Below are 25,127 nucleotides of genomic sequence, written 5' to 3'. Positions count from 1 at the left end.
GAATGGACGTGTTTGGCTTCGCTTCATCGCTCCCCTTGTTGTTGCTTTAACAGTAAGTGGGTCACTTATACAAACTGGGAATAAAGTGTATGTGGTGGTTAAAGAAACAGTTTATTCCCGCTCAATGAGAGCCCACACAGCAGCACGACCACCGAGACCAATGAGTTTAACATGCCAGCCAGAGGCAACAGTGGGAGAAGAAAACAGAAAAAATGTTCAAGTCCTACTTTAGGAAAAAGCACAGAAGTACTGACATAAAAAGTTCATTAAAAGAACTCTTCAGATACTTTAAGTGAAAGTACCAATACAGCAAGTTATAAAAATAAAATACTGCCTCACAAGTTAAAGTCCTGCATGAAAAATAAGAAAAATCCAAGTAAAAGTAAGTAAATATTATCTGAAAAATGTCCATCCAGCTCTTCCACTTATAAATAACACTCATCTATCTCAATTATCATTCAATAATCATAAAATTATGATTATTTAAGCATCAGTGTATCAGCAGCTTGTTTCTGTTGCAGGTTTGAACCGTTTTAAATCCAGGAAAGATGAAAAATATTTTCAGTTCTTGGACATTTTCTCTAACCTTTGATTTTTGCTGAGGTATATCATCACAAACGCATACATCAAAATGGAATCATGGGAGAAGTTTGGAGGATAATCATTATTTGGTGAAGACGTTCATATCTGAAATGTGACTCCCGTTACACACAGCCTTCTGTAAAAAGCCAGAAAGTTTGAAAACCAGTGGAATAATCTTCAACCAGGTGTTTTATTTAAAAGCTTGTTGTACTTTCCTTTGTGTAAAATCTTCATCTTAAAATAACTTAACGCTGTCAGATAAATAGAGCAGAATAGAAAGTACTATATTTCCTCTGAAGGCAGTGGAAGCATACAGACGTATAAAATGTGCAATTGAAGTACCTTTAAATTGTAATTAAGTACAGTACTAACATAAATGTACTTAGTTACTTTGCAGGGCTGCTTTCTAGATTAATTCAGTAACTCTGAGCGGCCACAAGATAAAACTAAGGTGTGAAATATTGAACATCATGACAAAACTAGAATATTTTATAAGAGAATACATCAGTCAAAGTGATCTTCTTGTACAAACTGTAGCACTGAGTCTGTGAAGGCATCAGATTCACAACATTTTTAGATCATTTTTGTGTAATTTTGGGGCTAAATCACATTAAAACTGCATCTCTCCTCTTCAGTGTTTTCCTTCAGGGCTGTCCTGACTTTTACTCTCACATAGAGCTTCACTGTTGTCCAGAATCTATTAAAACACATCAATGGGCCTCATTGTCACACTGGATCACATGTGTCTGCATTTTTATGACCATTTTACACTGAGGCAACCCAAAAACAAACGTGCATTAACCCACGGGTGAACATTATCTCTCAGAAATGTGCTACTTTCCGCCGTTTACTCAGGATTCTTTAACAGAAAAAAGCATAAGTCTATGACTTATTTCCAAAAGAAGGAGTATACAGACAGGTTTGGAAAGAGGAAAGTGAGAGAAACTTGCAAAAATTAAAAGCATGTCTTTTTATTTGATGTGTAGGACATAAATCATTCACATTTTTTAACCAAATGAGGTTAAATAGCCAACTCAATCCAATGCTCACACTTTGTTAGCAAAACTGCAGCTTTACTATTACGCCAAACAATTCTTTAAAGAAGTGGCACAAACAGCTTATTCAAATGCAATGAAATGATGATACCACGGACAGAAAACGTGTGAGGTGAGGTGCACATTAATGAGAAGTTAGCACTAATTCGAGCCTTTTAAAAACCAAATATTCTGTTTCACTTATTTCCTGTGGATGACAGAAGAGTTGGAGATCCTCTGCTGTATCCCAGAGCGTTGCAGTGATCCACTCTGGTCGTCTTCATGTCCTGTAAGCCAGAAAACAGAGCCATAAATGTGTTTATTCTGGCTGTATTTGTATTAGGAGCTGTTGTAATCATGAGTGTGGTCAAAGCGTGGCGGACTGACCTCGGTGAGAGCCGGTTTGTGGACGCAGTGGACGTACGGTTTGGGCTCTTGTTCGATTTCCCCTCTGAAGGTTTTGTAACAGACGGCGCAGTCGATCAGAGGCTGCATGAACGCACAGAAACAGAGCAGCACAAGTTAGAGCAGATCCTCACATTCCTGAGCTCAGGAGAAGCAGAAACTTACTCTGTCGTTCCTGAACTGACAAGCAGACGAGTCGACCGTTCCCTTCTGACACTTGGTGGCTTTAAGGTAGAAGTGGTGGTGGATGTAAGCCACATCGAAGCCGGGCTGAGGAGACAGAAAAGGATTCAGATGAATAGCAAAGTGGAGTTTCCCCTCAAAAAAATCCCCACATTGTTTGACCCTTAAGGATTTAGTCACAACAAATCACAGGAAGTGATTCAGCCACAGCAGACAGATGATAAAGTCTGACTAATAGAAGCAGAACTCTACCTCGATGCCTGACTGCAGGAGGCTCCTGAAGAAGAGAAAATGATGCTGGATTCCTGCGTGAGAGTCGAGCTTCTCCAGAGCCAGGTCCACTCCTTTCTTGTAGGCTTCGGGAAGCCTTTTATACGCCTCGTTTGCGTCGGAGGCAAAGAACAAAGCTCCGGCGCTGAGCAGCCACAGCAGCAGTGCAGCCATCTTCCTCCCTGAGAACGGAACAGTGATGGGAAAGTGGACGGACCGCCCACTCCGATCAGAGAACAACATCCAGCCCTCTTTTCAGCAGGAGAAACAATAGAACTGGAGACTTTTTACTTGTCGTGAGCAAGTCTCAATTCAAACAGCTTCGACCTTTTTAAATCTTTCTTCCATCAGTACCATCTTAAAAAGTTTATTTGCAGCTTTTAACTGTACAATTTTACTGTTATTTCACAAATTTTCCCTAAAATCCCAGAAAAAGTATTAATTTACACATTAATCGTAAAAAAAAAGTAGTAAATAATGTCCAATCACACCATATTTACTTATTTAAATTAGCAAAAATGTCACTATTTCATGGTAAAATTAAACCTAAAATGAACATCAACATGTAAATATTTTTTTTAAAAGCAGTATTTCACCCAAATTTGTTAACATTCAGTCTTTTTAAAGTTTAAAATACTCGTTCCTTGTGACGTTTAAAAGTTTGAGAGTCATTTTAAATCTTCTTTCGAGTTGCCTTACATGAAAAATACAACAAAACCCACTTATAAATAGAAAATATCTTTTATTTGTCATCAATATTTGAACCATTATTGTACAAGGGAACATCAGCAACAGCCTCTCTGGCTTTGTATTGCTTTTGAAATGGATCACATGTCTTATCAGCATTTCATGACTGACAGATTTGTGGACAGACACAGTCTAACCTTCACTTCTTTCACAAGTGGCACGATAAGCAGACACAAGACAAACACTGAACTCCACTGCCCACTTCTTATAAATATCTCCTTCATTGTCGTGGCCAAGGTGCAGCCGTGTGTGTTTGAACATTAAAAACAAGTGAGGCGCCCCCAAATAAGTCTTCATAAACAGCAACGATGCCAGATATTGCAACAGATAAATAATAGAGATGTCTGAATCATGAGTGTCTCAAAAGTGCAAACTATTGCAACGTGTGCCGTCCTTACAAACACAGAAGACACTTGCAGCTGATTGCTTCGTGGTCCCACAGGCACTTGAGATATCGCGCAGCTTTGTGACACCAAACAGGCACAAGATCACAGTCATTCAGGCTGAGACGGGAAAAGTAGTGTCCGAAATGCATCCGTGAGAGTAACAGAGGACCGAGAAATGTAAGATATTTGACACAGTCAAAGCTTTAACCAATCCATGTCACACTGATGCAACATGACATAAAACTTAAAAAAAAAGAACATATAAAAGCCTTCCCTCTCAGCAATGCGTGAATATTGAGATTGTCTACACAGATTGCGTGGAATTTTGGTCAACCAAGTTGCCATGAGCGAAATGTTTCAATTAGTCAATGCCAAAAAAAAAAAAAAAAAAAAAAAAAAAAAAGAGATTTAATAAAAAACTTGCAGTATGAAAATGTGTCAATTTAGGCTCCTTCATAAACACCAGTTAGAAGATATGAGATGACTGAACTGCAGCTTATTGTTCTGATCATAAAAGTATTTACACGACACATTTGGCACTTGAACAAACAACCTAATAAATTACAGCAATTCCCATAAACCCAAACACACCCAGTGAGACCTCAGAACAAACTACATTTTAGTACTTTAGTGCCCTAAACATTTAGAGTATATTCAATATGCCACTGCGTTATTTTCTACAAAATAAAAGTGTTTGTATGAAGAGAAGCAACATGTTATGGCATTAGTGTAACGACAAATTGCATTTCTATGTGTTTTTTTTTGGTACATTAACATAACAGTCCTGCAACATCTCCCTCTGCTGGTTATCTTAGTTCATTGCAGGTACATGATGTGACACAAAAGCTCAACTATTATCTGCGTTTGAGTACAAAAAATGAATGGTTAAAGGAGGACAGGCTAAAAATCAACCACAGATCATTTAAGAAGCGACCTAAGGCAACGCTAAGAGGATAAAACGATTATTTATAATACAGTCATTGTTCAGATTTGGTTTCTTAGAAAAGTGCTACGAGCTTCGCGTTTCTGGTAAAGTGATCAGCTGTCTAAAATAAGACAGAATGAGGAAAAATAATAAAAACACCGCTCAATATACCTTTTTATTTCCTTCATAAGGCGCTTGGTGAGGTTAAAATGTGAAAAAAATAACTTGAATAGCAATAATTCAGCTTGTTAATATAAAGGAATGTATCCTATATATCCTCCACATATTCAATGTGAATCAGAGCAACTTCTCAAGGCTAAAAATTAATCAGTCTTGCAAAATCTAGCTACGGTTAATAATTTTGAGCTCGAGATCGCATCGTTTGATTTGGAATCTCTTGTCCCCCAAAATAGATGTTTTTTTAAATAAAAGCACTTCATGAGTAAGCAAATGCTAACAAACCCCTCGGTTCGTGTTTTTGAGCAACAAATTGCGTTTAAGCGGCAGAAAAGCTACTTAAATAGTGATCAAAAGCAACCAGACCTCCGGCGGTGCACGATTTTTTCTTTCCTGTGAGCGTTTCAAGTTTGAAAGGAGTTCGTCGCAGAACTCTCATTGGTTGTGATAGATTTTGGTGTCCGCCAAGAGGATTTAAGTGGTAAAACGAGGGCTTGCTGCTGGTTAGACAGGCATGTGCATCTCAGAGTACTCATCGTGGCCGTCGCGCTCGTCCAGCTTCGGCTCTGCATCGTCAGCATCCAGCTGCAAAGAGGGAAAGAGACGTCAGAATCAGAAACATGAACAAGAAGAAAGCGCCATTTTCAGCCGTTTTCTTTCCGAATCGCTTCTCGGATCAATAAAAACACAGTTCTACTCATAGAAACATGAAATTTGTAAACTAATCATGTTTTCTACCTCATTCGCTGTGTCATTTATGCTTTTCTACGACAGTCAATTTGACATAAAACAACAGAAAATACCTCCTTGACACCAAAAACCACAGTGGACACGTCTCAGTTAACAGCAGCATGCACACATTTAAACACAAATTCTGATTTTCACGGTTTAAATACGCAGAGTGGATTCTTCCCTTGTTAATCGTTATTGTTGTAGCAATTAGATGGCAAAACATCACTAAAAAAAAAAAACTCAAACCTAAATTTATGGTAAAATAAATGTAAAAATGCTGAAAACCTGAACTTTTAAAAAGTTAAATAAGCTGTAATGAGATAGAACTTGTTGTTTTGGGAACACCATTTCCACAGTTTATTTGAGAACCTCGTGAACTTTTCTTCTTAGTTCCAGTTTCCACTAAATTGAATTTGGAGTTTGTCTATCAGAAGCATTCAATTAATTATCTTAAGGGAAAGGAGCATTATAATCAGTAAATGATGCATTTACTCCTTAGCTGCATGCCATAATCCAGTCATTATTTCCAAAACTCCAGTGTAAATCCCCATATAAATATTGTATATTGTTTATGAGTGGATACATTTTCCATTCTGGTAAATCAGCTAATTATCAAATCACAGAATTCAAATATGTCCTTCAATCACACTCTTTTTAGGACAAATAAAGCATATCCTCCTGTTTTTGTGATTTCCTGCTTTTGGAGCCAAAACGATAAGTCACAATTTCAGAATTTTAAGAAAAATAAAACACAAAAAGCAATACTTTGACATAAAAATAGGCCAAAAAGAAAACAAGCAACTTAAACTGAACATAAATTAAACTCAACAGTGAGAAGGTTAGCCTTTGCTGCAGTCTCCATCTAGTCTCAGCATGAAAACAAAGTTCCCCTCATTCCACCCAGTCACATGAGACATCATTTCAAAAGGCCTGGACGTTCTCCATCGGGCATATTGTGATTTATTTGGGTAGCTCAAATGCGTCAAAAGACACAGATCAAAAACACACGTCTAGTACCCAGGACATAAATGAACGGGCCGGGTAGGATGTGGTCCTGCATTGGAGCCCACTGCGCCCCCCAGTGGTTAAACTTACACAAGCCATCTCTCTGCCGGAGAAGATGCGCGGCAGCACCAGCATCTTGACGGGGACGGTGAGGATGAGGACGAAGGGGAAGGCCAGAGACGCCTGGGTGGACATGACGGCCCACAGAACGGCCAAACACACCACCTGGATGCAGGTGAAGAGATGCATGCGCAGCGTACGGACCTGAGGGGGCAGAGGACGGCGACATCAACTCTCAGAAGCAATAGAAACGAGCGTTTAGCTCAATCATGGAGGTGTGAGTGTTTATTTTTTAAGCCTTGTAATGTCGTTTCAAGGAGAAATGTTCAGATAAATGTTATTTCCACATCCAGATGAATTTAGACAATCTGAACTAGTACTTATGTGCGTTTGTTTGTTTTTATACTTATATTTGCATTATCCTTTTTGCTACTGTAATAATGCAAGGTCTATCTTATCGCATCACATCATTTATATTACGAATTATTGTCATTTTTTAATTACAGAAATCAAACATATTTCAAACAATCCTGAAAATGGTTTTGATTTGTTGCTGCTAGAAGACAGCATCTGCAGCTTTTTGACATTACATTATTCATTCTATGACTAAAAGGCAGAGTGACTTATTAGAACTGCAGGGTGTCTCTAAAGTCTGGACACACAGGAAATCTCAATAACTATCTTTTTTTTTTTGCCTCCACAGATGAAATATGGCCATTATATTAAATATATATTTGATTAATTATCAAACGTATATTAAATTCAATATGTAAAGAAAAATATATGTTGAATAAAATGTTGTTAAAATTTTCATTTCTTGAAAATATGTATTAGTTCCTGTGAGTCCAGACTTTAGAGCCCCCCCTGCACACCGTTTAGTTCAGTCTTTCTACATGAAATCTCCATTTCTTCATGTAAAAACACTCGTCTTCACAGCCTACATCGTAGAACGTGGCTCCTCTCACCTTGCGGACGTAGGTGTGGTCGGGGTGGTACTTTGGCGGCATGAGGAGCAGCATCATCCGCTCTGTTAGCTGGATGCCGTTGAGCGACATCACGCCCATGTAGAGGAAGATGCCGAACAGAACGGCCAGCGGGATCTGACGCAGCAGGTCTCCGATGACGATGGACAGGCCTGGACGAGACGAGGTGGAAAATGAGGTTTCACGTGAATTAAAAGCACGAATTCCATCAGACAGAAGAGGGGATGCTTCGCTGTGCGACACTCACCAACCAGGATGGCGACCAGCAGCCCGGTGACCCGCTGCTCCTTCACTTCCTGGATGCGAGGCTTGTCTCCGGGGGCGACGGCTTTACTCATGACGGTGAGGGCGTTGACGTGGGTCACCGAGCGGACGGTGGCGGCGGCCATCCACGGAAGGCCGAACAGAGCAGAGCTTCCACCCAGAACCACGATGAGCAGCAGGTCCAGGTGGAAACCAGAACCTTTCACCAGCATCCGCTCCTTCTTACTGACGATGAGGCTGCAGGAAGACAAACAGACGTAAACGACAGGAGAGACTCTAGTTTGAGACGCAAAGCCACTGGTTTCTTCTTTAGTTTTATTTAAGGCACATCGACTGATTCATGCAGCCTCTCTAGGGTTAATGGCATCTTTAATATCCTTTATTTCTATTAAAATTAATAGTGATACAGACAAATGAGAATAACTTTATAGCTTTAAGTCAGGACAGCATGACAGTATTTTATTGATGCTCTAAAAATCAGACAATCTGGCTGACATGTTTCATGTGTTCACAGGATTTTTTTCTGCTCAGAATGGGCCTCAGTAGGGAAACTAAAAGCAACAGTAATGATCAGAGTCTGTTCCCTTATGTTGCAGAAATCTAAACATTTTCTTCTTTTTTTCTGACCCTTTAATGAAGAATATTGTCTACTATGCTTGAATAAATCAAACCCCACTGAACTAAACTTGTTCAAATAAGAAAAATGTTATATTTTGGATTCATACTTTGCTGTGACGGGTGATTTTCCAGCTGAAACAAAACTCTTTGTGGAGCGCAAAAAGATCCTAAATGGAGGAAAAACTCTGGGATACATTCAGTATCTCTATAACTGGTGGAGTTTGGTCTTGTTGGACAGAGCTTACCATGTAATGCACAGATTGTAAAACCCCATGGGGTAAATTTGTGATTTTGGATTATAAAAGTAAATTTGTGACAAAATAAAGGTGTGTGGATTATGATGGTTTGAGTCATTGTTTATCACAATTGTCAAAAAACATCTTGACAAGGCTTTCCTTACTGAGCCACACAGATACATATTATATATTGGAGAATTTCAACAATATAAGGTGGCTTCATGTGGTACAGATGCAATTAGTTCAGTGAAGACACACTGACTTCAATCCAAAAATGCAAAGACAATAGCTTTGCATCAATAGCTTTTAAAATGTCAGCGGTACGCACGTGGTGATCTGAGTCTCCATGAAGATGAGGATGAAGACCAGCAGAGCAGGAAGACAGCAGGCGAACATCATCCAGACGGGGAACAGACCGTCGGTGCCCAGAGGACTGATGAACCAGCCACGTTTTTGAGGACTCGTCACGGAGAATCCGCTGGGAACGCTCAGTTTCTGGACAGAAGACGGCGATGAGACGCAGCACGACTCAGATAACACATATCAGTGGTCTGAATGAAAAATATCCGATCGTCACCTGCGTGTACGTGTCTTCTATGAAGTAATCGATCAGAACCATGATGAGGATCGCAATGGGAACACCAAAATCTCCAATGACCCTGCGGAACTGAACAACACAGAAAAGGAAGTTTGAGCTGAAATGGTGATTTATATGAAGCAATATCAGATTTACACATCTGGACTGCAGGTTATGACGGATTGAAGGAAAGTTAATTACACAGACAGTAGACAAGAGAGGACAATCCCAGAAAACAATGCTGATCTGGAACAATCACTGACATTTGTCTTCAAAAGGTCATCTGTCTGAATTCTACAACAGCATACTAGGACCACTGCTAAACACAAAATAACAATAAATATGTCCTAACTGCTCATTTCAGACTGCAATTGTGATTTGTTTAGATCGTCACCACAGCAGGTATAATACAGGACAAGTGGCAGCGTCTGTGGTGTGATGAAGCTTACATATTGAAGTTTTATGATAAATTAGTGACTTTATCTTATTATATACTTCATCTAATTATCTTAGACAATATCTATAAGGGGAAAATTAAAGAGATTGTATTTAATATAAAAAAAAAGGAACTTCGTGCAAAAAAAATTCATCTCAAAAGATCATTTCTTACTTCAGTGACAGAAGTGTGGCACAAATATTGACCAAACTGTCAAAAAGAATACCGTTTGAGGTTATCACTCACCTTATGATTTCATTGACAGCATAAATTCTTCCTCATCTGAACCACAGAAAACCTACCCAGGAATTAGTCTGATTCTTAGACTGAGTGTTTACAATTCATTCCAGATCTGGACCAGATACAGCGCCTAACCTTTGTTCTAAACCTGCACCGTTTAAAGCCAATGGATTAACTTCTTATGCACAACGCCAGAACATAAAAATACAGAAAGGCACATTCAATCTAAAAAACAAACAAAAAAAAAAATCGTTTTTTTGTTTGAAGCCAAATCTTCAAGCTTTTTCCTTGTAAATTTATAGCTATAATCTCAGAAATTCAGATTTTTTTTCCTAAAATAATTCTCTTGATGGACCTTTTTCATGTTAAATTTTGAATTTATGCAATCCAATCACTATTTTTTTTACTTAATTATGATTGAAAATGTTAACACAAATATATTACTTTTGTGGGTTCTGTAATATTTAAAAGCTACAGATTCTTCCTTACAAAATCTTTCTGCTTTATGTTGACTTGTTTTAAAATGATTTTAGCTCCTCACCCTGCCGGGGAAGAAGGCGCTGTTCTTGAACTTGCGCAGGTAGAAAGCGATGAAAAAAGTTCCAGCCATGAGAACCAGAGACAGCAATGCAGTGTTGGGCTCCCCCTGGATCTTCACCATCACAGGCTGAGAGCTGTTGCTCAGCATCAGGGTGATGTTTTCTGTCGAGGGGCCGTCTTCGGTGCTGTTGGAGAGGGAGCAGCGCTTCAGTGGGTGCTCCTTGAATATCTGTGCACAAAGGTTTGATGTTAAAGCACAATGTTTGACTATAAGGTTCAAATACACACATGGATACAGGCTGTGATTCCTTTCTGTTGAAGGATCACACTTTTAGGTATTGCAACCATCCTTTCTGGAAAATGAGATTAGCTTGTAGCCAAATGCCTTTCAAGTTCGTGCCATAAAACTCTAAAAATAGAAAATCTTCCAAAATCATAAGCCAGGATAATAATTAAACTCTCAATCCATTCAACCTTCAAGGCCAATCCATCACAGAAGATTTCAGGTGCGCTTGTTAGAAAAACATACTCATTTCGACCCTGAAATCTGAACGCTGTCCAAAGATTAGTCTGTTCGGTTTAGCATCAGCGGCGTAAACCCGCAGCATGCCAACAAAAACTTTTTGTAATCAGGAGTTGTTATTTCAAGTCTCAGGTGTACCCTGCCAAGCTTGATGAAGGTCTCGCAGATGAAGATGAGGGAGATGAGGAAGGAGAAGATTTCCTGGGTGAAGCGGGAGACGAAGCGCACCAGGAAGCTTCCTTCGAAGGCCACGGTGATGATCACGATGACGATGAGCCAAAAGCCGATCCAGACGCGACCCGTCAGGTACTCCATCTCGTTTGCTTTGCAGAACTGTGAGGATATGAAGAAAAAATAACTTTATAATTATGCTTCTAAGCTTTCACAGTATAATCAGTCTGAAAAGGTGTGATTTTTGCCTTGCATGTGGTGGTTTTTCTTGTTTTTGGGGCAATTTTCTGACTCAGCAGGTGACGAAAACTGGAAATTGCATGCAAGAAATGTTCATGATTGAACCTACAACAGGGTTTTTTCAGTTTATTTTCTTTGTTACATTAGAAAAAAGCACAGTTACAATGTTAAACAGTGGACACTTAATTCAACACAAAAATATCTGTCATTTGCAACATTACTTTTCTCAGTTTCTTTCTTTGTGTCGTATCAGTTTCCAGAACAGGGGTAGCATTTAATTTGTGCAAGGTTTCACATTTTCATTTCTTAAGTGCAATATTTCAGTTTCATGCACAACATTGCCATTGTATGGTGCAATATTTCATTTAAACCTCTTTTTTGATGCAATGTTTCATTTTCATGTGTAATATCTTAATATCATATGTAACATTACTTATGCCTGAGTGTCATGCAGCATTATTTTCTACTGTTCTATTCTATCCTTATCTAGTTTATCCATTTCATTTCAGCATTGTATTGTACTTCTATCTTACTGCTTTTCTACTTTATAGGGACTGCATTTCTTAAGTTATGCAATTTGTTTTTTCTGACCAATTTCTGGCACAAGAGTTTCTTTCGGGAATAATAAAGCTTTATCTTATGGTCCCAAACATGATTTTTCTGGGACAGAATAATCAGTTTACAGAAACCCAGAACTGCAGATGCTGTGTTTCTGTATTGTGTTTTTTTTTGTAACATTCACAATAAGTGCATCAACCTACACTGTAAAAGGCTTCTTCAAAGACCAGCAGGGGTCCAGAGAATCCCACGACCAGCAGCGGTTGAGCTCCGAGCAAACAGAACACCACACCCTGCACTGCTGTCGACACAATCAGCTCAGAAACTCCAATCAGACCTTCTGTCTTCTCACCTAACGGACACCAACAACCCATTATCACCACAATGAACACACACGTTTATCAATACCGTCATCACAAAAACACGACCAGGATTTGCCACACGAGACGCTAAACGTGACACACGGTGACTCACCCAGCAGACCTCCGAATGTTATGGCTGGAGAGAGAGCGGCGAAGTAGATGAAGATGACGGCAGCCATGCACTGGCTGTTCAGGGCGTCCTTGAAGTCGCTGACGTACTTTGGGTAACGCCGCCGCACGTCTCGTATAAGCCCACCGAAGGGCCGTCCACTTCGCTGTAAGGGGTCGTCTGACGTTTTCAGAGGTGTGAGTTGGGCCTCTGGGTGACGGGACAGAGCAGGGCAATAATTACAACAGCAGAAAGTCAGGAAGCAGCTTCTGATTGATTCTCAGAAGTACGGTAAATGGAAATCCTAAAACCACTGAACATAATGTTGATATGTGAAAACACTGAAAAGATTTATCCAACTTCTACCACAGCATATTAGAACTATTGCAGGGGAAAAAAACAAAGATGCTTGAATATCTGTAAAATCACTAATATTTCCTTCCTGCTAAATCTGATTGGAAAGTAGAATTCGATTAAGTCATCGACTGCAGGAATAACACACGGCCATTGGCAGCATCTGTGGTGTGACAAAGTTAAGGTTGAATTATAAAGCTTTGTGGGTTATTGCCTAAAAACTAACAAAATTATTTTTTCTTGTAAATTTGTGACTATAATCTTTCAGAATAATGAAGTTTTGAGTTTTTTCTTACAATATCACCCTCTTCCTTACCTACAATTATAAAATTGTAGAATTTATATGCATTTGATAGCATGTTAATAATTAAAACATTAAAAATAGAGGAGCATCACAAAAGTCAAAATAAGTTTGTGTTTGTATTTTTCATCATAAATCTTAATCTAAGTCTTAGATTGTCCGCATTTTGTTCTGTAAATTTGCAGTCCTCATTTAGGAAATTGTGATTTTTTTTTTTTTTTTTACACAACCCTTGAGAACCCCACAACCAACAGCGGTCAAGCCCCGAGCAAACCCACCATCACACCCTCCATATTTTGTGACGGAGAAGAAAATGCTCACCTTTTTCCTCAAAGCTTTTCGGCTCTTTGGCTGCTTTGACCCCTTGTTCCTGCCTCTTGCGCAGCATCTCGCTCTGGAAGCGAGCGACGGAGCGCAGCAGCTCGTCGTCTCCCATCTCTGAAGGCGGCAGCACGATGCTGCAGTCCAGGAAGCTGTTGATGGCGTTCAGCAGGTCCTGTCTGTCGTCTGCCATATAGGCCGCCTCATGGAATTGCTGGATTCAGACACAAACAGATTTAACCAATAAAAAAAAGGCAGAGGAGGAGTTTTGACTGTATTTTTTTCTAAACTATAGCGGATTGCAGGTTGGCTTATGTGGTAAAAAAATCAATTTAACTTCACTTTCTTTTGAACTCTGCTCATAGACTAAGTGATAAAAACATCTGGCTGCTCTCGTAGACAAGAAAATGAATGTAAGACCGTTACCTTCAGGGTAATGCTCTGTGGTAAAGTAAATGAGAAATAAGCTAAACTACATAGAAAATGATTGAGCATTTGTATCTTGTTGTGTCCGCTGTATGAATATTGAGTATTTCTCTAATCTATTTCAATACCTGAATTACATTTAGGCAGCTGTATTATATATTGTGATCAGGCAACTTCAGAGAACAGAAAAGTCCAGATATGCCTGGTTATAAACTGCTTAAATATAATTATACTGGCATCACAAGACAGTTTTGTTATCGAGTAACAAAAAAATGTTTCATATCTGAAGCTTACTCAGTTATTTTTGCATAGGCTTTAGGTTTGTGTGCGTCAAAGAACAGATACAAACTAATACATTTTAATCCATTCATTTATATTATGAAGAACTGCAAATAAGGTTCATAGAGTGAATTGTTATCTTTAAGTTCTTTCCGGTTCGTGAAGACATCAACAAGAACCAAAACTAAGTCCAGTTTCCTTCTACCGAAGCACTTAGGATGACCACCACAGTAAACATCATTGCTTCAGTCTCATCAAAAAGGGACTGATGTATATGTGATGCTCTAAGTGTCATTTTATGTAACTATGATATGCGATTTAGGAATTCTAATCATAAATTATTTTAAAAATAGAAAGAAAAACATCCATATCACTGCTAAAACTCACCTTGTCAGACATGAGGGTGGAGATGGAGCGTCCTATCTGGTGGTAGTCCATGCTGGTGGTGGGAGGTCCCAGCAGAACAAAGAGGAACTTGACCGGCACCGGAACCTCCAGGACGGACTCCAGCTCCACCGCCTCCAGCAGCCGCACAAACGCCATGGTGGGCTGCTCCAGGAAGTCCACGCTGCCTGGAAAGAGAGAGAGGGTCAACGTGCAGAAAATAAAACGGGAAAACCAAAAACAAAGCACTTTACAGTTTTAAAACATTTGTGACTTACCCACAAGGACCACCGTGGCCTGGGCATTTTCAGGAATCTTCTCCAGCAGCTTCAGCTCATGTTTGGACTTGGACCGATGCATGCCGGGCCCCACGCTCGGCTCCCTCTGCTGGGAACGGAAATCGGGATGATTCCTCAGCAAACGAGGGAGATTTTAGGCAAACACTCCAGAGTCCAGACCCAGACTTACCTGCATCTCGCTCTTCTCTATGCTGATGCGCGTGTCCGTGTCGATCACGGCGCCCATCAGGGGGTCGGTCACAGACGGCTCCGGCTGGTGGTTGTGGTTGGCGTTGTGGTGGTGTGAGATCAGACTGCCCAGGCTGGCTGCAGAGATGTTCCTGGGGAAATGGCTAGTGTGCTCCTTCTCATCGTTCGGGTGACTAGGGGAGGCAGGGAGAGGCAGAGAGAGGGTGAGGAGGAGGAGGAGAGGCAGTGCCCAAGCATGAAGCCATCTAAGAGCAGGCAGTGTGTAGCGGTGAGAGAAAAGACGGTTTAACAGCTTCTACTCATGCAACAACCACTACTGATAAACTGGTCAGGCAGCCAGATTTAGAGACTTTTATGAGACCTTCATGGATTTAACTTTACTTTTATTTCATAAAAACTATATGTATAGGCAAATTTTCCTCTTCAAGAAGCACAGTAGTCAAAATATTTATGATGTTTCATGACAAATTATGACCTTCGCACGTTTTGCTTCTTGGTTTGTTAAATTTCAAAGCTAAAGCTGGAAAGATTGAAGAGCCAACATTTTGATCTTTAGAAACAGGTTTTCCTTTTCTATCCCCTCAATGATTTTTGTAAAACCTACTTTTTTCCCCCCTCAGGAGATCAATAAACCAAAGATATACTACATGAAAGCTGTACAGTTGATGAAATTGGGGCCATGAGATGTTTTGTGTCCAGCTGCAGGAACAGAACTTAATTCCTCTGTAAATGGAATCTCTGCCAGCTTGTTTGTTGCAGTCGGGCGCCGTCAGTCACCTGTGTTTCAGCAACAGGGCTCTCAGGACATTGGCTCGGTCCTCGGCTTTGATCTGGTCAGAAATGATCATCTGCTCCACCACCTGGTGGGCGATGCCAGGCAGGGTCTTCTGGTCCAGATCCAGCAGCACCGCACCTGCAAACACACACACTCAGTCATTAATGAACTGCTGCTGATCTTAGGCATAAAACACCAACATAAATACCCTCTTCACCCTTGCTTTTACCATGGGAGATGGTCTTTCTAAGCTCCAGCAAACTACGGAAGGACAGCGAAGCAACATGAGGCTTCCCCCAGCGGTCCGTCTCCTCCTCTACATCCTCCTCAAACTTGATCCAACGAGCCGTTTCCTTCCACTGCATCTCCTGGTTCTTGTCCATCGTCAGCTCGTTCAGCTCCACAAACACCTGGAAACACATTCCAGCGTCGGTGAGACACGACTGTACTGTCCACACAGAATGACATGCACATTCAGCATGTGCCAAAGCATTCCTGTTAAGTAAAGCACTTTGGTCAGTCGGTCCGCTCAAAGTTGATTTAGTGATTCAGTGGAGCATTTTGACTGGAAAACCAACTTGCATGTCAGAAAACAGACACCATGCTCACCAGGAAACCATGTGAGTTTACTGAAATCACTCAACACACAAAAGTTAATTCCTATTACTGGTTTATTAATGAATTATTTGGAAGTTTTAACAGTAATGATCCATAAGGGTTTTAGTGCATTCTTCATATAGGACTGCCAAGCAATATTTAATGATAATGGTTAATAACACTATACTGCAGCTAAAAGCAGATGGAAATGTTGTGAAGGACTTCTGTGGACTAAAGGAGAGTATATAAACTAGCAAACGACCAATTATTAGACCCAGTATTCAGCATTGGCATTTCTGAATATCACATTAACCCTCCTGTTGTCTTCATTTACGGACACCAAAAATGTTTTTTCCTTCTCTGAAAAAAAAAAAAAAAAAAAAATCCAAAAATTTAGCAAAAAAATTAAAAAAAAAAATTCAGAAAATTTGCAAAACCTTCAGGAAGAAAATTCCAATAATTCCTTAAGTTTCTCTTATAAGTTCTATTTTTTTTAAAAATCCCCCAAATTTGACAAGAAAATTCTTGTAAATATTTTCATAAAAACGACTAAAAATCTTCCAAAAAAAGTCCTAAAAATATCTAAAGTGATTACACACATATCAGTAAAAGTTTTAATATTTTCTTTAAGAACATTCACAAAAAATTTAGATTTTTTGTGAATGCTCTTAAACATTTAACTTTTTTTTTTCTCCCCACCAAAAATGTTCAAAGATCTCCCAAAAATGTTGAAAATGTGGACATCACAAGTTTCACTGTGAAAATATATATATATAGATCCACATTTTTAAACTTAACAACCGGTCAATTTGACCTGCAGGACGACACGAGGGTTAAATAAATAAATTTTAAAAGAGGTAATTTGGCGCAGTCCAATCTTGAGCAACATCCCACCCACAGCACTGTGATCGGTTTCGTCACAAGCAACAACCAATCAGCACTGAAGGATAAATGCTGAAAAGTTCTTTCAGTTGAGCACATGTCAAATATAAATTAATGTAAGTATTTCAACAAAATTTGGTGTTGAAGTTTGCATTATTCCAAATTTTAACACTTCAGATTTACAGCAAATGTTTATTGGCTACAAATATAGTTCATGGGTTTGTTTGAATTACTAGTAATTTGTACTGGAATTGGCCCTGATGGACACATTACAGTCAGCTCCTAATATAAATAGATAATGAAAGACAATACAGTAGAAAATGTCTTCATAGCAATAACTTTAACATGCTGCACACCTACATTATAGTGTGTAATAAACAGTTTTAGACCCAATTCTAGAGATGCATAAACTGACGTCTGAACACAAGTCACTACAAACTCTGCTGTTCCTCATCAGCTCTCTCTCTCTCTCTCAGCATCCAGTGCCAATTACAAGGAGATTAATTCAACACCATGCTGGTCAGTCACAGTCCTCTGTCTAATGACGACCAAAAAGAAAAAAAAAGAAAAAAAAAAGCTGGAAAACAATCCCCTCAATCTGACGTCTTGTGCTGCATGCGTGTGAAAATTCACGCTCGGACGGGTCAAACCTGACGCTGGCCGGTCACCCAGCCTCACCTTCTGGTACCTGACCGTTTGACCGGAGTCCATGTCCAGCAGGAAGCCTTCTGGCCGCGAGGCAGAGCGGTACAGAACCACCGGTAACGGCTGGAAACGGTGCAGGAGAGGACTTCAACACTGACACAAACGACGGGACCCTCACCTTCACACACATACCCACAGGTGACACACACCTGACAGGGACCCGTTGTGTATGAGAATCTGTGTGTGTGTGCGTTAATAAAACATAGCTCCCCCTCCTCTCTGGAGCTCCCAGTGTCTGGTTACCTCTGCTCCTCTCTCCCCTCTATTTTCCTTTCTGCGCGTGAAAGGAAAGAACTCATTCATTCATTTTTAATCGTCTCCTTCCCTCCCCGTCCCATCAACAAAAGAGACAGAGCAGAGCTAAATGTGAGAGGGACAGAGGGGGAAAACATTTCGGCAGATTTGCAACAATTTATGGTTGCATTTGAGGTACTTGAGCAAAATTAAAAGTTGGAAAAGACAACCGAATGGAACTGAAAACAGTCATTTTATAACCATATAAATACCTGGTTAATTCATTTAAATAATGTGATATTTCCTCATGTTTTACCACTATTCCAGAGGTAAACAAGTCATTATCAACATCAATAATGATCAATAAGTTAGCTTTTCTTGTGTTAAGTTGATATATTACCAATCTTTTGATCAGTGACATGATGGAAGTTTTCATTTGTGGCTTTATGAACGATCAGTTAATAATATGATCATGAGATACTGTAGGTGTTTAATCTCTCTTTAAATTAAATGTATTTGGGGCTTTGAGTGGTCAGTTAGTTTATTGTTTTATTAGTCTGAGCTCTGAGAATGTTTTTGCTTTTTCAATTTTCATACATTTTACAGATTAAGAATTAATTCATGATTTAAGTAATGTCACATGTCAAAAAAATAGTTTTAAAAACACTCACAAAGTGGTAATTTTATACCTCATCTAAAACCTGAAAAAGTATCTAAAAATACCATTTTTTTTTTAACATCAGCAAAGTTAGTTCTTGTCATATTCCTAAATTTCATTGTTGCCAACTCTTGTTTACATCGAAATCCCAAATTGCAAGAAAATTTAAAGATCCTAACAGTGTCCTTCTGTTGCTAGTAAATCTACCAAACCTTCTTACTCAAAAAAAAAAAGCATTTAACTGACAAAAAAACTGATGCTGAAAACACCACGAACACAATCAAACTCTACTTAAGTCCACATTACGTGGAACCTGAGGAATTTACTGAAAAATGAGATTATTGGGTTAGCAAGGTATGTTGAGCCGAACGTTGTCAGGGTTTTCAATACAATAAAGGTGACTGTTTTGTCCTGCTGTATCACCATGGTAACTGATGCTGTACAGCAGTGTCAAACATAAAAGCACTTCTTAAGCATCATGTTTGAATGTCTGAAGTTTGAGCTTTAATGTGCAGCTGTCACGTTAAAACTAAGCAACTGCACTGAGATGCACCAAGTTGTCAAATATATAGACGTGAACTTACACAATTAGCAAATCCTCTGTTGTATTTGCAGGAACAACGCTCTTCTTCTCGGTCATAGCTCTACATTACAACAACCTGTTCCTTTTGGCTGATGTTGGCAGCACAAGATGTGATCATTTTGTGTGGAAGAAGAGTAAAATGATGCGTCAAACGCCCCTTTTATAGGAGCGTGCACAACGATCAGAACCATTGTTTTGATACCCATTATCTCTTACAGGGATTTTAGGGTTTTGTCGAGCCAGCTAATGTAAAGAAAGTCCGGCTATGTCGAACATGCTTGGACGCTCTGTCCTGCTTCTGTGTGCAAGGAGACGGATGATAAGCAAATCCTCACCTCATGAGGGGTCCGGTCCTGCTTACGGCTGCGAGTGGTCGGCTCTGTGTGGTCTTTGCCGATGTGCACCACTTGTCCCTTGGTGCTCTTTCTGACCAGGTGTCTACGCACAGCAGGAACATCTTCAAAACGATGACCTGGAGGAGGACAAAAGACAGATTAGATAAAACTCCATACACTGCTGCACGCATTGACCTTCCACCCCGAGTTCAAATCTCAGCCCCACGTAGTCTCAGGCCTCTTTGCCTTTTTGTTTCTACGGTCCCAGTGGAAGGAGTAGAGTTACTCATGCTGGCAGCACACCAGGCATTGAAAACGGTGTGGGGAAAGGCACAGACACAACACTGAGCAGAAGTTGTTCTATCGGATGTTGGACTTCAAAGATCAATGGACCCACGCCAATTCATTCAACTTGAACACAGAAATTAAAGCAAAACTTCCCCCTTAACACTGCTTCTCACAAATTTTACAAACAAGATATATAATTTCTCAGTACTAGAATGACACGAAAGCTTGTAGCGAACAGAGCAAGTGAAGTGTCTTACCGTTATCAGCAATTCCTATGTAAACAACAGTGATGCTTTTGAAGTTCTTCATCAAAGTTTTAACCCGCCCTTGCAGGTTAAAAAAAAAAAAAAAAAAAAAAAAAAAAATTTGGCCCAAAACTATGAGATCTGCTATCTTGTTCCTTCCAGCTTCACTCCTACAAGCATCACTTTTCACTGAGAGGGCTCCATGATGTCTGGCTGCAGTTTGGGACAGAACCTGGAGCTAAATGAGGCCTGACTAACATGTGGATGTGGAAGGAAGAGGAGGGCTTGCGGTCAACGTCGGATTAGAGCTGGCACCGCCGCTCGGCTACGTGACGCCCCTCGCTGCTCAGATGGGAGTGTGCAACCTGGGCTGAAGTTTTGACAGATCGGAAAAAGTTGCCATTTCTTGACCGGCGCCTGACCCCGCAGAGCCCGAAGCCATCAGAAAGCATCAGCGAGCAGAGGCGTTAATTGGCTCAGGTCGAACAAAAGGGGAGGGACAGTGATCTAATAATTCCTATTGTTGAGCGGCAGCCAGAGAGACACTTTCCCAGGATGATTTACGGTGGCGGGAAGCAGATAAAAGAAGACACAGAGAATAACTGCTGATGAACCTGTTTGTAGGCTCGACATTTTTACCACTAAGCCTCATAATGACCAAATATCTGGACAATGTCAAGCCCACTCCTCCATCCTTGGCCTCTTGATTTGGCCTTCAGGTCTACTTAATTCTTCCCCTTGTTTCACTCCTCTAATGATTAAAAGTCGGACACTGAGGTCCAGGTTTCACAATTAGCCACCATGTTGGCTTGGGCCTCAGTCCAGGGGCCTCAGCTGACAGCAGGAACGGCTAATTTAATAATGCCGGCCTGTCTGCCACACTCTCTGATAAGCTGCTGCTCTCCGCTGAGGGGTCGGCTCCCTGACGCAAATCACCTCGGCCCTGAACACAACCCCACGCTGGGCCGGGGGCCGGGAACGTCACAGGGCAGCGGGGCGCAGACCGAAATGAAGCCTGAGAAGGCCCCTGCCCTCCATCCAGAGTCTGAGGAGGAATCTGAGCGTGTGCAAAGCCAAGACTTCCTTACTGTTGCTGTCCAACAACAACACTGACAAAATGATTAAGTTGTATTAAAGAAGTTGGAAATGATTAAATACCCAAAATGCCATCAGGAAGACACATGCTGGAGAAACTGTGGTGATGAGGCAAACCACAGCAACACTTCTGGTACAAAGATTATAACATTGTGAGGAATAGCAGCAAATGACAAATGTTTTCTTAAAAAAAAAAAAAATGCTCCCAAGTGGATATGGTTTTATCCACCAATTCATGCATCACAATCTAAGACAGTGCACCTTACTTAAAGAACTGCTCCCTCCAGTTTTCAGTGTTTATGATAAAAATATCAGTGTCTAACAGCAGTCTCTCCGTTTCCGGGAAAATAAATAAGATCCAAGTCAAATTTACACAGGCAATAATGATTTCCCACCTTATCAAGCTGGCAAGGTGAACAGAAAGCAACACTAGCATTCATTTGAAGTCTAACATTCACTCTTTTAGCTTTCCTGAAGGAAATATCTGGGTCTTTAGCTGATAAACATCATTTGGTGTTCAACAGGAAGCGCATTGTGTTTCTTGTTTTTGTTTTTTTTTAGCTTTCTAGGTGAAAACAATGCAAAGACCAAACCACAGCAGTAACTTCCAGGATAAAATAATAAGTTCTATGTAAAGCTGAGAGAAAAAAAAGAAAAGCTGTATGATGGTTATCCGAGTTTCATCACCATGAGCAACCATTTTTACACACAAGAACTTCTTGTGTTCTTGTCAAGAAGTCATGTGATTGTTTACTGTTAAATTCTACTCGAATGATTTCTTTGTGGTGAGGGCTAAAGTACACCTCAGAAACACAGCTAAGAACAAGTAAGAAAACATTGAAAACCAATAACAGAGTTTACATAAAATGTTTGTTTAAAGTGGGTTAAAATGTTATTTTGCTAAAGAGACTGTAGAGAAACACTGTAGTTCAGGGGGATTCCATTGCATTTTAAATTTTAGCACAGTGAGAAACAAATAAATGTCTCAGGACAGACCTTTTGTATGTATTGTTTGTAGTCTCTAGTCATGTTAAACTGCAACATTAGCCTATGTTGACTCAGTTGCTGAGTGTGGGATTAAACAGCACGAGAATCAGAGAATTGGGAAAAACTAAGCAATAAACTAGAGCTGTGAGGGGACGTCCACAATCTCAGACTCTGAAAACAACTCAAGGTGCCATAAAAATGACCTCATTCCATCATCATCCCCTCCCCCATCTGCCCAATGTTCATCCACACTTACTTTTGATGCCGTCCAGGTCAGCGGAGGCCAGTGTCTGGGCTTCACTCTCATCAGTGGGGATGCGTTGGTACTTGGCCTGCTCAGCTCCCGTCATGTTGCCCGTTCGCCGACGCTCTTGCAGGTCGTAGCTGCGGCTGGCGGAGGAAACCCGGGCCAGAGGTGGGTGTTCAGGTGGGGCTGACTGGGGAGCCGGGCTGGAACTGCCCGGTTTACTGGAGAGAAACAGAAAGATGAGAATAAACTGTAGCTCAGAAATCAACACGTGACAGAGAAATGGTCGTTTTTAGGCGTTTCTCTTAAGTTTGCTGAAAAATTCCCCCAGATAAAGTGAAGATAGACTTGGCTCTACATAATACAGCCTCCTGTTGCTGCTCTTAAGTTGATGCAAAAAGGAACTGTCTCAGCCCACGTAGCGGGCTGAGATTTGAACTCGGGGTGGAAGGTCAATGCGTGCAGCAGTCTATGAAGTTTCATCTAATCTGTCTTCTGTCCTAAAATCCCTGTAAGAGATAATGGGTATCAAAACAATTGTTCTGTTCGTTGTGCACGCTCCTATAAAAGGGGCGTTTGACGCATCTTTTTACTCTTCTTCCACACAAAATGAACACATCTTGTGCTGCCAACATCAGCCAAAAGAAACAGGTTGTTGTAATGTAGAGCTATGAAATGGTTGTTTTCAGGCGTTTCTCTTAAGGTTTCTAAAAAATTCTCCCAGATAAAGTGAAGATGGAGACTTGGATCTACATAATACAGCCTCCTGTTGCTGCAAATGACAAATTGTGCTTTCAAATGCTTTGTCCGGACAAAATCTCACAAAACAGACACAATGAACTTACCTTTTTTTACAAAGTCAATCCGCTCGACTCAGCTACCTTCCCTTTATAGAGTGAGGTTTTAAAAAAAACAAAAAACAAAACCTCTACGATGTGGTTGCTCTCCAGTTGACTGAAAACAACCAAACATGTCTACGCAGCTTCATCCCAGCTCATCAAGTGGAAAAGTAAATGTCATAGGCGGAGCTTGGGGCTGCTGAGGTGTGCTGGGCTGTATGTAGTGAGGGCTGATATACGGGTGTCTGAACAAGAGGACTACTCTGGTCCAGCAGATCATGCCCAGCAGGCCCACTGCATGCCTGAGACATGGTAACGTACAGCGTGTTCCCCACCGTCCAATCAGACGGGAAACTGAGCGCCGTCGCCCGGTTGAAACGTCTCTCAACAACATGACAAAAACACGCTTTTTGGAAACATCACAGCAGGTAAAGCATGATCCTACACCCAACAGTTCCTTTCTTTATATATAAAGGCAAAGAAGCAGGCTTGACTCACTCTGTGGAAGATGCATCTTCAGTATCTGCTCCCACACCAGACTGTGGTACGATGTCCAGGTCCCGGGCTGAGTGTGGACTCTCTTTGTCACGTTTGGCTGCAGAGTCTTCATCGGAAACAAAGAACTGTGGAGGGAGAAGAGCGTGAGAGCGCTGCTTACTGCGAGAACAGACAGCAAACTCAGAATTCAGACAAGGACATTGAAACAGTGAAGACCTGAACAGGCTTGTGGATATACAATAAAGCCGTTTAGATAGGACTCCACGTCTAAAGTAATTTATCCAATGCAGGTTCCACAGAGATCAATTTCATTGAACTGAAGGAAAATTTCACAACTCTTTGACATATAGAGACCTGCAATGTTTTTAGAGGAGTAAAACTCGATGCATCACAAGTTAACGCTACGTAAAAAAAAAAAAAAAAAAAAAGTTCAGTTCTCCACCAAGGCCAAAGCCTCATTTTGCAATTTTTAGTAGCAGCTTTTTGTGTAAACTTTCCAAAAAAACTGAGAAATCAGGGCACTGAAAACACGTCTAGGAATTCCATACTCAACAGTCGTGTTCAAGGGCCTCAGTGTAACCAAATGTTACTGGTGAATCTGTAAATATAATATAGAGACTTGCACATCTACACTTTATCTTACCATTTACTGCATGCTTTACTCTATATTTGAGATTGTGTTAACCTAATGGTTCATTTTCTATGTACAGAATGGGGGATGTGTGTCTATTTTTGAATTCATCTGCAACACTATTTACACAATTACCCAATGAAACAAGAATGAAACAGTACTAATTTTAGTGTAAGCTGCTGTCCATAATTATGGATTGTTGTTTACTGTCAGCTGAAGTTATGTATATATCGACAAATACTAACATCATTCCTACAGCTTCAAGTCATGTGAAAAAGTGAATATAATTAAGGAGAACATGCTTTTGACAGTAGGAGATATTGCATCGGATGAGATTTCTTAGAAAAGAAAGATTTTCTATCGAAGCAACTGAACCTCCACAACTTCATGACAACAGTTAATTGATGCAAGAAGAATATTTTTGCAATCATTTTGCTGTCAAATCAGATGCTTTGTTTTCATCTCCTTGTGTTAAATACAACCGTAAAATACCAAAAACAGAATGTTGAGGAGGACAGAAGCTGAAAACGAATAATAAAATCTTGCAAACATGTAACAGTGAATACTATTTACTGTTACATTCTGCTCAGGTTAAATCTGGTTTTGTTTTGT

The 25,127-nt window shown here is 40.3% G+C and overlaps 1 protein-coding gene and 1 long non-coding RNA gene across 7 annotated transcripts in view; one reads left to right on the top strand and one right to left on the bottom strand.

The window, feature by feature from the left end:
- Positions 1 to 3,196: 3,196 nt before the first annotated feature.
- The window catches only part of slc4a2b (solute carrier family 4 member 2b), a 53,253-nt gene continuing 31,322 nt past the window's right edge, over positions 3,197 to 25,127 (bottom strand). For 4 of the 6 annotated variants that reach the window (XM_051940406.1, XM_051940407.1, XM_022196246.2 and 1 more), the window contains 19 exons: positions 23,885 to 24,009; positions 22,557 to 22,768; positions 19,686 to 19,822; positions 15,921 to 16,101; positions 15,694 to 15,829; positions 14,897 to 15,089; positions 14,707 to 14,815; positions 14,432 to 14,616; positions 13,340 to 13,553; positions 12,367 to 12,573; positions 12,096 to 12,244; positions 11,062 to 11,256; positions 10,402 to 10,629; positions 9,185 to 9,274; positions 8,936 to 9,102; positions 7,737 to 7,990; positions 7,472 to 7,641; positions 6,537 to 6,710; positions 3,197 to 5,294 (listed from right to left, as the gene is read on the bottom strand). In XM_051940406.1, coding sequence (XP_051796366.1) covers positions 5,214 to 5,294; positions 6,537 to 6,710; positions 7,472 to 7,641; positions 7,737 to 7,990; positions 8,936 to 9,102; positions 9,185 to 9,274; positions 10,402 to 10,629; positions 11,062 to 11,256; positions 12,096 to 12,244; positions 12,367 to 12,573; positions 13,340 to 13,553; positions 14,432 to 14,616; positions 14,707 to 14,815; positions 14,897 to 15,089; positions 15,694 to 15,829; positions 15,921 to 16,101; positions 19,686 to 19,822; positions 22,557 to 22,768; positions 23,885 to 24,009 — 3,207 coding nt within the window. In that variant the 3' untranslated portion in view covers positions 3,197 to 5,213. Of the gene's footprint in view, positions 5,295 to 6,536; positions 6,711 to 7,471; positions 7,642 to 7,736; positions 7,991 to 8,935; positions 9,103 to 9,184; positions 9,275 to 10,401; positions 10,630 to 11,061; positions 11,257 to 12,095; positions 12,245 to 12,366; positions 12,574 to 13,339; positions 13,554 to 14,431; positions 14,617 to 14,706; positions 14,816 to 14,896; positions 15,090 to 15,693; positions 15,830 to 15,920; positions 16,102 to 19,685; positions 19,823 to 20,230; positions 20,339 to 22,556; positions 22,769 to 23,884; positions 24,010 to 25,127 lie in introns of those variants that run through there. The other 2 variants (XM_022196247.2, XM_051940408.1) reach the window with 2 other exon arrangements.
- Positions 6,659 to 8,712, top strand: LOC127531333 (uncharacterized). Its single transcript, XR_007938400.1, has 2 exons — positions 6,659 to 6,783; positions 7,443 to 8,712. It is a non-coding gene; the product is annotated as an uncharacterized LOC127531333 (long non-coding RNA).

The sequence above is a fragment of the Acanthochromis polyacanthus genome, chromosome 20 (assembly GCF_021347895.1).
Source record: "Acanthochromis polyacanthus isolate Apoly-LR-REF ecotype Palm Island chromosome 20, KAUST_Apoly_ChrSc, whole genome shotgun sequence".
Lineage (NCBI taxonomy): Eukaryota > Metazoa > Chordata > Actinopteri > Pomacentridae > Acanthochromis > Acanthochromis polyacanthus.
This window is presented reverse-complemented; position numbering and strand designations above follow the sequence as displayed.